The sequence below is a fragment of the Lactuca saligna genome, chromosome 8 (assembly GCF_052625555.1).
Source record: "Lactuca saligna cultivar CGN05327 chromosome 8, ASM5262555v1, whole genome shotgun sequence".
Taxonomy (NCBI): domain Eukaryota; kingdom Viridiplantae; phylum Streptophyta; class Magnoliopsida; order Asterales; family Asteraceae; genus Lactuca; species Lactuca saligna.
The window spans coordinates 262,984,440-262,997,630 of NC_136424.1; the positions used below are offsets into that span (position 1 = coordinate 262,984,440).

A 13,191-nucleotide genomic window follows, 5' to 3' on the forward strand; every position below is an offset into this window, starting at 1 on the left:
TTTCATATCTGCAATATAATCACAGCTGACTGAAAAAAAAAAAAAATTACATACTGATTATTTTTAATGGTAGTGGCAGGAGTTTTTTATGAACTTATTTTTGATATTTCTCCTTATTTCCAAAAAACCAATATAACAAAAATTAATAAAATTGAATATTGTGTGGTAATGAGTGATTACTTATTAAGCTTTATAGAGATTGTTCTAGCTCCCAATAAGTCATAACTACATCCATTGCATGGACACGAACATTAATACAACATTGTGTGCTTATACATGGAAAAAAAATGAACGGTTTAATATATGAAAAAAAAACAATAAAATATGAGATCAAAGATTCTTGAAATGAAGTTATAAACAAAAGATTTTGGAAAGGTAAGAGAAATATGCATTTCCCCTATTCTTAGTGGCAAAAGCTTTGGAATAAGAGTACCATGATTAAAGTTCATGGTTAATTACCCTTTTACCCCTCACAACCTTTACCCTTTCAGAAAAACTAATGATTATACCTTGTGAGATAATAATTATTCAAGAGGAAACATGTAAAGCATATTATAATGGTTTGAATGATCCATTTATCACATCATACAAGCTACAATGTCTCATATAAAGATAATACCAACACATCAAAATGAATATAATGATGGAACATGAAATCATAATGATTTATGGATAATTAAGAGACTTCAAGATTGAAATTATATGTAAAAAAATCCAGATCTAAAGTGTAATTGTTTAACGATGCTTAAAGCCCAAATTGTGTCATAGTGTTTACTGAAATATTCCTAATAAAAATAGACCATAATGGAAACAGATTATGAAAACACTCTTTCAGGACTTTATTATTGTTAAATGTAATTCAAAGTAAATAAGAAACAAGTTTTTTACCTTTGGGGTTCTTCCATTCAATCTTTTATATATGAAGGGAAGATTTCTAACAATCACAATCTGCAACTTTTCAATAAATCGTCCTCATTAAATATATGTCCATGAGCTTCCTATGTTGCAAGAGTATTTTCATCCCAAAATAGAGACCTATATGTAAGTGTGAGATCATTAGAATTAAGTACTCATAAATTAATTCAAATTATGCATATTAATATGAAGAGTGTATACCTTTTCAAGTGAGCCATCTAACATCCCAATCAGCTGATAAAGATTATCCCACCACCAAATATGCAAGTAGTAACTATATTATTTCATGTTTCCAAAACCATTCCAAAATTGGGTTAGAACCACTATATACAAAACTTCTTAAACCCAAATTCAGTGAAGTGGTTATTCCCATTATATACAAAGTTTTTTGACTTTCAAATTGAGAAGTTTTTTAATGACTCGGTCGATCACTAATATCCTCTCATTCTTCAACCTCTTCAAATGTACACCCATCACCGTTAATTATATTTATTCAGGTCTATCTTTGCTTGGTTGTCATCCTATTCATTATACGATGATAACTAAGTTTTAATTATATAAAATGGTAAGCTATTAAACTACTAACCCTTCTTTTCCATAGGCCCACAGGAGCTCCTTGTAAAAGAATAAAAATAGAATAAAAAATGTTCTACCTTACATAGAGACATTACCATCTACATCTATCTCCCCATTCCCATTACCCTATTGTTATGAGTGTTGATGTTAAAGTATTTTTGTGAAACGACTTTCATGAAATGGATAGTTAGTTTATGGTAAATATGTTACATGTGACTATTTGTCCTAATACAAATCCTATTTTGGTCGGTTATTACCCTTAATTTAGTTCTAGACACCGAATAGAAGCAATGTTCTAAAAACCGGTTTTTTAATTGAACTGGTATGGTGACCGGTTCTTGGTTCAATCATCGGTTCAACCGATTTCTATAATTTTCATTTTTTTCTATTTTCCTACAAATACATAGATATCCACAAATTTAAACATTAAAAATAAATTTAAATACAAGTTGAAGATCAAACAAAATACATTAAAAACACACAATCGTAAGTTTTACATCAATCAACGTAGGTCAAAAATAAAATAAAGTATAATAAGAAAACGAAATATAATTTTAGATAAATACGAACGCATTAAAAAACTTTATAACAGTTATCATGTGTTTTTATTCAAAAAAAATATAAATAGATATGAAAAAAAAATCAAAGTTTGTTATGAAAATGATTCATTTTCTTTTATTTTTATTTTATTTATTTTGTTCAACCAGTTCAATTTAACCGGTTCGACCGAATTTTTGTAAAAACTGGTCAGTTCATTCCAATTCGGAAATAAACATAAAATTGGTGCTAATTGAACTGTTCCTTTCTTCGGTTCCTGGTAGGGATGAGCATTTGGATCGGGGAACCAGTCAGAACTGGTCGGACAAGGACCGATACAATATTCTTGTGGATTTTTGGAACCGGAAATCGGTACGAACCGACACTGGTAGAACCGGAATCGGTAGAACCGGCAAAAACCAGAACCAATTGTTCTTATTTTTCAAGGACCGGTTCCAACATTGAAGATACGACAAGAACCGATAGGAACCAATAGAATCGGCGGTCCGGTTCGGTTCCTATTTTCCACCAAGTTTGGTTCCCGGTCCGGTTCTTGTTTATACCGATTTCGGCCGGGTCGGTTCCGATGCTCATACCTAGTTCCCAGTCCAACCGATTCGACCGGTCGGTTCAAACTTGTTTTAACATTATTTAAATTGATAAGATCGAAATTCCTTTAAAATACCAACAATTTATGTTTCTGAAAATTATTGAAATAAATTTTAGTAATAAAATGATACACCAAATCTGATAATTAAGTTATGACAAGACCATTGGACTGGCTGAAATTTATTTTAAAAAAATGTAATTGGGCTTTAACTAGGAAAGATATAAATCCTATTAGGATAATAACTAAGTATACACTTTAGATTTCATAGTGGGCTCTTCTTCAAACTTCTACTTTGTTTGGCCCATGACTATCATAGAACGGCCCATGAAAATGAAGCCTATTTCTTTCTCTTCTCTATCTATCACTCTATGCATTGCACAATTAACTATTCAATCTCGTTAAATCGTTAATTATTGTGAATCCATTATAAAAGATTTGTAAACCAACGTAAATACGTATTTTTCACACTAATTACTAACTATTTGTTTGTCAGATGTGTGTAGTTCAGTAGTTTACCATTTTTTTTTTTTTGTTGTAGATTTAGTCGTTCCACAAAATACGTGTGAAATTTTCACAGTAATAACTAACTACTTTTTTTTTTGTTTACCATTTGTTTTATCTTGATAAGTTAAACAGAAAATCAAAGTTGTTGGATGAGTAATAAAATTTATTAACTATCAGAGAATCAGTTACATATAAAAAATATTTATGTTTTGCAGATTGCTTTAAATTGAATGTTAATCACAAACTAAAGGTTAAGTTTAGGGTCACACCTACAGTAATAAATAACATTGCTTCTACCAAAAGTTCTGTTTTTTGTCCTGAATTTTATTTTGTTCGTAGTTATCTAGATACATTTCACACACGTGAAACATGTATATCATTAAACATATGTTTTTTTATAAACTTTTTACTTTATCAATAGTTAAAATCCCTTTAAATACAAGCCACTTTATCAATAGTTAAAATACCTTTGAATACAAGCCACAAACGTGTTAAAGGGAATATCCTTTTCTCCACTCCATTTCCTTGTTGCTTCTTTCCCTTCTAAAGTGATTGCGTACAGTAACTGGCATGACCCTATTGTCTCGATATTAACTGAATTCACCCTCAATATTTTTAATTGACATAACTCACCCTTTAGTTTTGTAAACTCCCCCTTCCCCCTCTCCTTGAGTTAAATCATTTATTATCAAATCTCTTTTGATAAATGTACCAGAAGAGCTATATATTATGATAAAAAAAAGTACAGAGTCTAGGGACAATTATGGTATCTAAAAAAGATAAAAATGAATTTTTGAGGTTTGAAATTTGATATGATATGTAAACTCAGATAATATTCTCTAATAAACATCTTGTTATCTAGAGTTATATCCAATCATCTAACAATTCACCAATAGATATACATAAATACAACCTAAAAATCAAAAAATATATCTACTCGTGGAATTTACAACACAAGAAAAAAAAATACAAGTCTTTAATACATATATTAATTTTTTTTTTACCAAAACCAAGTTTTGAATTATATTTTGTATAATAAACTCCAAGTTTCTGTTTTCTAGCAAAAACTATTCTTAAATTTAGTTATTTACACAAAAATGAGTTTGTAGTACAAATATTTTACCAATAGTGAGATATCTTACAATGTGTCAAATCAAACATTATAATTCTTATATGTTAAATGAAATATTTTGCTAAAATGTATAGTTAAAATTATTATTTCACCATTATTGTACAATTTATCGATTTGATAAGTTTTGCCAGTAGCATTTACTATTTCGTTATTGAATCATCTCACATATCCATTTAATTAAACCATACATGTGTTTGTTATGTTCACAAGACACACAACATTGAATTGTTGGGGCTAATAAGTGTCACTTTTTAAAACTTAAAGGTGCATTTTGTAAATTGTGGATTAATTGGGGCTGTTTCCGTTATCGTTCATAATTACAAATTTCCATTTTTATTTTATTTTACTTGGCGCCAGGTATATTGCTCCACCACTTTACCACAACTCCAAAATTCCTGCAACATTCTCTTATTCCCTCCAATAAACCCTATGATTCACCCTTTCTCTCCCTAAAATTCGAAGATTTCGATTCTTTTGAGTAACTAAATCGACGACTGTGACTGCGAATGGGAGCTTTTCGCAACGGAGGTAGCAACTACGCGTCGCCGTCGATGGAGGATCGACGGTTATGGAAGCACGTTCACGATAACGTCCACGGAAACATTTATCTCGATCCTGTATGACATATTCTCTTTTTTTTTCTCTGTTTTTTAATCATTTCGGACATATGTTCATCTCTGTTGTTATTTGTGTTTATTTGAATTTTAGTGTAGCTGTTCTTATGATTTTATCGACTTTAAGCCTTAAGTTGCGGAATTTCTTCGTTTTTATTTCCAATTTGGAAGTTTACAAGTGTATCTGCTGTTGCTTTGAGTTTATATATAGTAAATTTCGAAATGTAGCTCGGTTGTTTATTTTGTTAGATTTGTTATTTCGAAGATATTCCGATCTATGTGTTTATTGATTAATCTTGTAGCGTTAGTTTAGCTCTATTTAGAATATTATCAACTTTTAACTGCTGAATTTGAAGTTATGTTCAAATTTAATTGCCGATTACAGTATTCTTTATCTTATTGATTTTGTTCTTTCAAAGATATTCCGATCTGTGTGTTTCTTAGTTAATGCTATAGTCTTAGTGTAGCTCTATTTAGGATATCATCAGCTTTCAACTGCTGAATTTCTGGTTAGGTTTGATATTACAGATGATTACCTTGGTGTTTATTCTATTTATTTTACAATTCTGACGATATTCTGGTCTATATGTTATATTAGTTGGTATTTGTAGCTCTATTTTGGATATCCTCAGAATCATGTATTTGCTTGTGATGTATTCAATTAAATATGTGAAAAGTAATTCTTTGAATCATGTTAGCTCTTTTTTAATCTAATTTTAAGGTTTTGACTTTGTTATTAAGCCACTTCACTTTTCGTATGTGATTTTTTAGTTATATTCACTCAAATGCAGTATTTATATTATGTGCCTATCTGACCTTAAAGTTTCATTGTATGTTGAAGAATCATAAACCAAATCCAATGATTTGATAAATTGCTTCTCTCAAATGAAGGAAATATAAATTTCCTTCATTGACACTCTTAGACATGAATCTTGATTGACACTCTTAGTCATGTTGGTTGCTTTCATTGGCTTATATTTAAGAGCATGAAACTAATTCATGCTTAGTGCATTCTAAACATGATTTTGAGATGACATTTCAATCAAAGTTTATAAACTGTTCCTTTGAATTGCAGCTCTCATTGAAGTTTATTGACACCGAGCAGTTCCAAAGGCAAGTTTATCCATTCTGTAGATACTTTTACTTTCCTTTACATGAATATACTCCTCTAACTGTTCAACAATCTGCAGGCTTCGGGATTTGAAGCAACTTGGTAAACCCCTCAACTTAAAAACTGTCATTTTGAAGATGCTTTTAAAAATATAATATTTTTGGTTTCAATTCCTTGCTCATAATGCACAACTTTTTCTTTTCTTTTAATATCTTCAACAGGTTTTACAAACATGGTATATCCTGGAGCAGTACATTCTAGATTTGAGCATTCACTTGGTGTTTATTGGCTTGCTGGTAATGCTGTTGAAAGACTCAAAGCACACCAAGTAAGAAATAGAATCATATCTTGATTTCCTAACTGCTTTCAATCATTCTGTTAACACTTCAGTTAACATTCCTTGAATGTAGGGCTTAGAGCTGGACATTGATCATTCAGATATACAGACTGTAAAACTGGCTGGTATAAGTTTATTATATGATCTTAATATCACTTTTTTTTTCTTCTGTTATCAATTTTCTTTAATCCTTTTTTTTTTTTTTTTTGTAGGATTATTGCATGATGTGGGTCATGGTCCATTCAGCCATTTGTTTGAGCGAGAGTTTCTTCCTCAGGTTATCCCTGGATGCAAATGGTAATTCTTACATTCCTTCTAGATACTTTTGAGGGTGCAAGAAATTCAATCTTTTTTTCCTTTTTTATTAAAAGACGAAAATGCCCTCATTATATAGTTTCTCAAAAAAAAAAATAGTTATAGATGTTTACATTACACAAAAAATATATATATTTAAAGACTAAAAGATATAAAAGCTACTTATGTTTTATTATTGAATTCCATTCCATTGTTGCCAACCAAACACGTAAAATATTATGATTCCTTTGGATTCTAATTCCTTTAACATATTCCATTCCCTTCAAAATCATTTAAAAAAAATTCCTTTATGAATTTCACTATCACCTTGATTGGTTGTTTTTCAGGTCCCATGAGGAAATGTCTTTGAACTTAATAGACTACATGGTTGATGAGCACAACATTGATATAGATTCTGGACGCCTTAAGAAAGTCAAGGTCAACATTCTTTAATTACTATGTTCTAAGGGAAAAAAGTAAAACAAAAGTATCTTTTTGAACTTAATAGTTTGCGTGTTGTATTACTTTACAGGAGATGATAGTTGCTTCCGAAAATGCGCCTGTAAAGGTAAGTAATTGATAGCTCATGTCCATGTTGTCTCTATATAAGTAGACTATATCTGAATCTGATCCTCCTTTCTGAATTTATTGTTTTTACTTTATGCAGACTTCAAAAGAGAAGCTTTTCTTATATGACATTGTTGCAAATGGTCGAAATGGTATAGATGTTGATAAGTACGTTTTTTTTTTTTTCTATTTTCATGACCTCAAAATTCAATTTCTTGCTTACAATTTGGTGATTAAACATAATTCAGAAAATCAATTTGTATTTTATTTTTTCTGTTTTGCAGATTTGATTACATTGTTCGTGACTCTCGAGCTTGTGGTCTTGGGTGTAACTTTCAGTTTGAAAGGTAAAAAAACATTGGTTTATTTATGGATTTTGAAAGAATCAGGTGGAATTGGAATTCAAGATTCCATTCCATGGTGGTGTCTTTGGTTACACATGGATTGAATTCGATTCTTTGATGGATGGAAATTCAATTCCATTCTTCCTTTTTCTATAAAAGACCAAAATACCCTCATTTATATTAAAAAATCATGGTTTGTAATATTTCAGGCTGTTGGATACTATGCAAGTCATAGACAATGAAATATGTTATCGAGCAAAGGAGTGTCAGTATTTCACTTCACTGAACCTTTTATTTATTAAAAATGTTTTCTTTTTTATTCCGTTTTTTTATTGATTCAAATAATTATTGATCAGATCTAACTGTCCACAAGCTATTCAACACTCGTGCTGATCTGCATCGCACAGTCTACACACATGCAAAAGTTAAGGTAATTTTCAATATAAAAATCCATAGATTTTTTTAAAAGAAAAAAGTAAGATTTTTTATATATATATTTATTCATTTTTGTAGGCAGTAGAAATGATGTTTGTAGACGCTCTTGTAAAGGCTGATAGTTATCTTTGTGTTTCTTCATTCATTGATGACCCATCTCAGTACTGGAAGGTAGTGCTTATTTAAAAAAATATAAAAGTTTAATGGTTTTCTCACATATATTTTTATGGTATCTACAGTTAGATGATTCAATATTGAAGACCATTGAAACTGATGATGCTGATGAGCTTAAGGAATCTAGAGATTTGATCCGAAGAATTCGGAGAAGGGACTTATACCAGGTTTATATTCAATGAACAGTTAAATTTTATTAAAAAAAAAAAAAATTTGTCATAAAGTTTTTGGAAAATTCTGATTTTATACACCTTTCTGAAAATGATTTATTGATTTGATATTTATTTTTTGGCAGTTCTGCAATGAGTTTACTGTTCCTAAGGATAAGTTGCACCATTTCAAATATGTCACACCACAAGATATCATATGTTCACAGGTTCTTTAACCTTTTTTCTCTCAAAATTTTAGTTAAAAGTAGTGTTTTGACTTTTGATTATGGAATGTAATCACTCATTACATTACTACCTTGTTTTTTACTTGTTATTCAGAAATCTGGTGGAGTTACTCTAAGAGAAGAAGATATAGCAGTGAGCAATGTCAAAATTGATTTCACACGAGGAACAAACAATCCACTTGAAAGGTATATAATTGCAAAAATTCTTTATTTAGTGTTTATCACCACTTATTTCCATTTTCTAACTTTATTTTCTCTCCTTTTGTTTTTTTTTTCAATCCAGCATCAACTTCTTTGAGGTACACATTTTTTTTCAACTATTAATTCCACTTCTTTTAAGACTATAAAACATAGCGGACTAATTTTTCTCATTTCATATATAGTACATTTCTGTTATGGATTAATAAAATGAAGCTGATTCTGTTTCTTCAGGATTACAACAGTAAAAATAAATTCACTATTTCCAAAGACCAAATAAGTCACTTGCTGCCAGAATATAATCAGGATTTCCTAGTCAGAGTGTACTCCAAAAAACCCGAATTGGTACACATAATTCTCCATAAATAAATTTCTTCTTTTTTTTTTTTTTTTTTTTAAATAAAATTTTGAAATGTTTCTCCATGATGGGATTTTTTTTAGGTGGAAGTGGTTTCGGAAGCATTTGAGAATTTTCAGTTAAAAATGTATGGGATGAAAGCGCAAGTACATGGAACACCTGAAAGGAAGAGGTGCAGGGTGTTATTGTGATGGGTTTTGATTCTCAAGTAGAAGGTGAATACGTACAGAATACATATATACGTGTGCTTTCTTTCTTGCTTTTAACACAGTTAAAAAGTAAAAACACATGGACATTACTAGTGAAGGATGATTGTATGTTGGATTTACTACAGTAAAAGTTTATTTCATATAGAAGGTTATGGATTGTGGTATTGGAAACAGAGTCCATGGTTACTTTTATAGCTTTTCATGTTAGACGTTCGGACATGTTGGGTAACATGACTCTTAGAAATTAGTTCTCATAATAATTGGTAACATATATATATATATATATATATATATATATATATATATATATATATATATATATATATATATATATATATATATATATATATATATATATATATATATATATATATATATATATATATATAATTTAGACGTTCAGACATGTTGGGTAACATGGGCTGGGTTGGATACGGTAACATATATATATATATATATATATATATATATATATATATATATATATATATATATATATATATATATATATATATACTTGTCATTCTTATTCATTTTGCTACATTTTATTTTATGGTTATTTTAAATTAATTTTTATTCTATGTCATTTTATGGTTTTTCAATTTTATTAAATTTCATATAATATTTATAAACATAATAAAAAATTTCATATCAACTTTATTAATGAACTTTCTCCCAAATTTTAAAATTACTAATTAAAGTCTCATTAGTTTTTTTCTTATTTAAATTATTTGTTTAAATTTAAAAGAGAAAAAACACTTTAATTTTAATAATTTAATATATTTTTTTTACTTTTCTTATAAAATCAAACTTCTCAAATATTTAAAATTTCATATTTAATTATTCTTTAAAATAAACTCATGTATTTATATGGATCTCATACCTAGTTAAGTAATAATCTATAATTTAGGAGAAAGACTATCCAAATTCATCTTTTAATTGTGCCATGTCATTCTCTCCAACTATTTCATATATCAATCAATAATAAGAAAGGTTTTAAAAAGTTTGTCATGACACGTTATGGTTTCAAAGTTTGTACCTGCCATCAAGTTTTACCAAAACGTCGTCTTAATTCGTATATATGCATAAAAATAAACAATATTTGAAAATACATATAAAAATATTAATTATATATAAAATTGTCGTCTTAAGTCATGTCTTACAAACGATATGACTCGCTAAGGTTCGGAAAAGCTTGAGACTTGACATAGCCGTCAAGTCACGTCTTATATATTTAGAACCTTGATAATAACACATAGGTGGTTCTAAACTCACCCCCTTTATAAAGTTGTAATCATTATATCATTTAACATTTTCATATTCAAATTTATAGTTATTCACTAAAATGCAAGGATAAACAAACCTAACTTATATCCAAGTGTTCTAAACAACAAAACCTTTTGACAAAAAATCGTTTATTTAACAAATAAAGGAATCTAAACATGATTTTTGTCTGTTTAACTGTATATGTTATGTTATATGGATTTTAATAAGTTTGATATAAATCAGGATCTTGAGAGGCACAATACATATCCATTTATGAATGAAATTCCAAATGAATTTCATCAATGTTTGTCATCAATACGTCACAAACATTGATGATGAGGAAGGAAACGAAAGGGGGATTTTATTGGCATCCAAAATTATTATAAATCCCTATTAGATATGACAACCTTGAATATTTTACATTGTTTAAATTCATTTTACCAATACACATCGTATTGTGTTATATTTAAATACATTATATGGTTTTACAATTATATATGTACCCAAAAATGATGAAATTAAAAATATTACAACAGTAAACAAAACAAAAAGATAAAAATATAAAAATAATGTTTTAAAAATAAGAAGGACGAAAATCAAAAATAACTTTTAAATAAGAGGACTATAAATGTAACATTTGAATATTATTGTATCTTATCTAACTTATAGTGTTTCTTATCCAAAGTAAGCACACAATTTAAGGACATGTATTGTTTCTTATCTTATAAACAATTAAACCAACCTGAATAATAACCTATAATGTTTTTCTTGTAAACATCTTTAATTTCATTTTCAATGTATCTGATTTTAAAAAATAATATGCTTTAAATAACGGCATGAGTTGACATGTATATTTGTGACCGTTTGATAAATTAAATTATGAGGTATGTTCATTTATTACTATTAAGATATTTATGTTTATATAGGTTTAAGTTATTTTGTTTTCACTAACTATTGTGTGCCCGTAAACACAAATCTGGACCACCGGATGGAACAGAACCATAATTTATGATCTGAGAATCTATGATATTACAATAGATTAACATGCACCATATAATCACTCAAATTTCAACATAAGGGTATTTCGGTTAATTAACTTAAATTAAAAATGAAAATTTTGGATTTTAAGGGATAATTAATTCACTTATTTTTTTAAATCTGAATTTTTTAAATTAATTCAAATTTAATTTTAATATAATTTTTAATAATAACCAAATTTATTCCGTCAGAATGACAAAGTTAACCATAAACTAGGAAATATATTCTCGATTTTATTCTTGTGGAATATGGTTTCATTCAAGATATTTTTTTATATTTAATATGCTTAAAGAATTTGTCACAATTAGCAATTTTGGCTAAGAATTCTATCTATGTATGATCAATGTATCTTGTAATTCAAAGTTTGATGTTATACATGTTATTCAATTCAAAAACAACTTTTCGAATCAAAACTCACTCATGAAGCCCTAAATCTAATTCAATATACTACATCCACTCGACTTTGGGTTGAAACCCTAACTTCACGGTTCAAACCTATTATTGGGTCAGGAATCATTTACCAGGCCTAATGGGCCAATAAACTCTCAATTGGATTACATTGGGTTAAGAAACCTCATTTGGGCCCTAATTGGACCTACATTCATTAAACTATAGCATTTTGGGCCATAAGACTTTTCATGGGCCTAAAATGTCTTAATTTGTTTTCATGGACCTTATTGGGCCGAAAACCATATAGTTAATTGTAATGAGCCGAAAACCCATTTCCTTTTACATTTTGGGTCGTAAACTCATATGTGGGCCCATATGGATCAAAAAAATCTCTATTGGGCCAATGCATTATCAAGCCCAAAAGCATGTTTTTCTTTCTACCCTCCATTCTCGGTTTTAATAATAAAAAAAAAGAAGAAAATTTATTTGAATTAAAACCTTGACACCTCATCTTAGTGGTAATCTATGTAATATATCTCACATGTATCTAAGCACCTACACTCTAAACCACCATGTATTACCCACCCAACTACTCCTTCTCTACTCTTCTTATACCTTGGCCGAGAACACCCACAACACTCCTATTTTCCCACTTCACACTCACTAACAATCCCCTTACACCTCATTCAAAAACACAAAACAATCCTTCTATTTTCTCATCACAAATCGTGGTTTGTGTGATGCCCAAAAAGGTTCTCCAAACTCACATACTAGGTAAGGTACTTCACTCCTAAGTTGAATAAATCCACATTGTGTTAAAATCTTCCCTCAACACCTCACCAATCTCGTTTTTATGCTCTTTAGAACTCTACAAGTTCGAAGATTTCCTCTTAAGAAGCTTGCTAGGGTGAAAACACCTTCTTCACTTCTTCAAAAACCAATCCATCACCCTAAAGTGAGTTCATACCCCCTATTTTCGGTTTTTACTATGTTTTGGGGGAGGATACAAGTTGCTTTGTGTAGATCTATGTGTTTAAGCATGATTATGTGTGTTTTTCAATGTTATATGTTGTGCTTATGTGTTGGAACTTCATAGATTTTGAAAGATCTACTAAAATATGGTGATATTGGTAAACTAAAACACTTTATGCAACTTATTATGAAGATGAAAGGATTAAAAACATGTTA

At 29.1% G+C, this 13,191-nt stretch overlaps 1 protein-coding gene across 1 annotated transcript; it reads left to right on the forward strand.

Moving 5' to 3' along the window:
* The first annotated feature begins 4,620 nt into the window (after positions 1–4,620).
* LOC145012023 (uncharacterized) lies at positions 4,621–9,480 on the forward strand. The gene is made up of 19 exons (XM_078970786.1): positions 4,621–4,891; positions 5,964–6,001; positions 6,079–6,101; positions 6,221–6,327; positions 6,410–6,461; positions 6,549–6,633; positions 6,978–7,068; positions 7,163–7,198; positions 7,298–7,365; positions 7,482–7,544; positions 7,751–7,806; positions 7,898–7,971; positions 8,055–8,147; positions 8,216–8,317; positions 8,446–8,526; positions 8,639–8,730; positions 8,828–8,843; positions 8,977–9,087; positions 9,184–9,480. The coding sequence occupies exons 1-19, from the start codon at positions 4,781–4,783 to the stop codon at positions 9,289–9,291; spliced, it is 1,407 nt and encodes a 468-aa protein (XP_078826912.1). The 5' UTR covers positions 4,621–4,780; the 3' UTR covers positions 9,292–9,480.
* Positions 9,481–13,191: the final 3,711 nt, after the last annotated feature.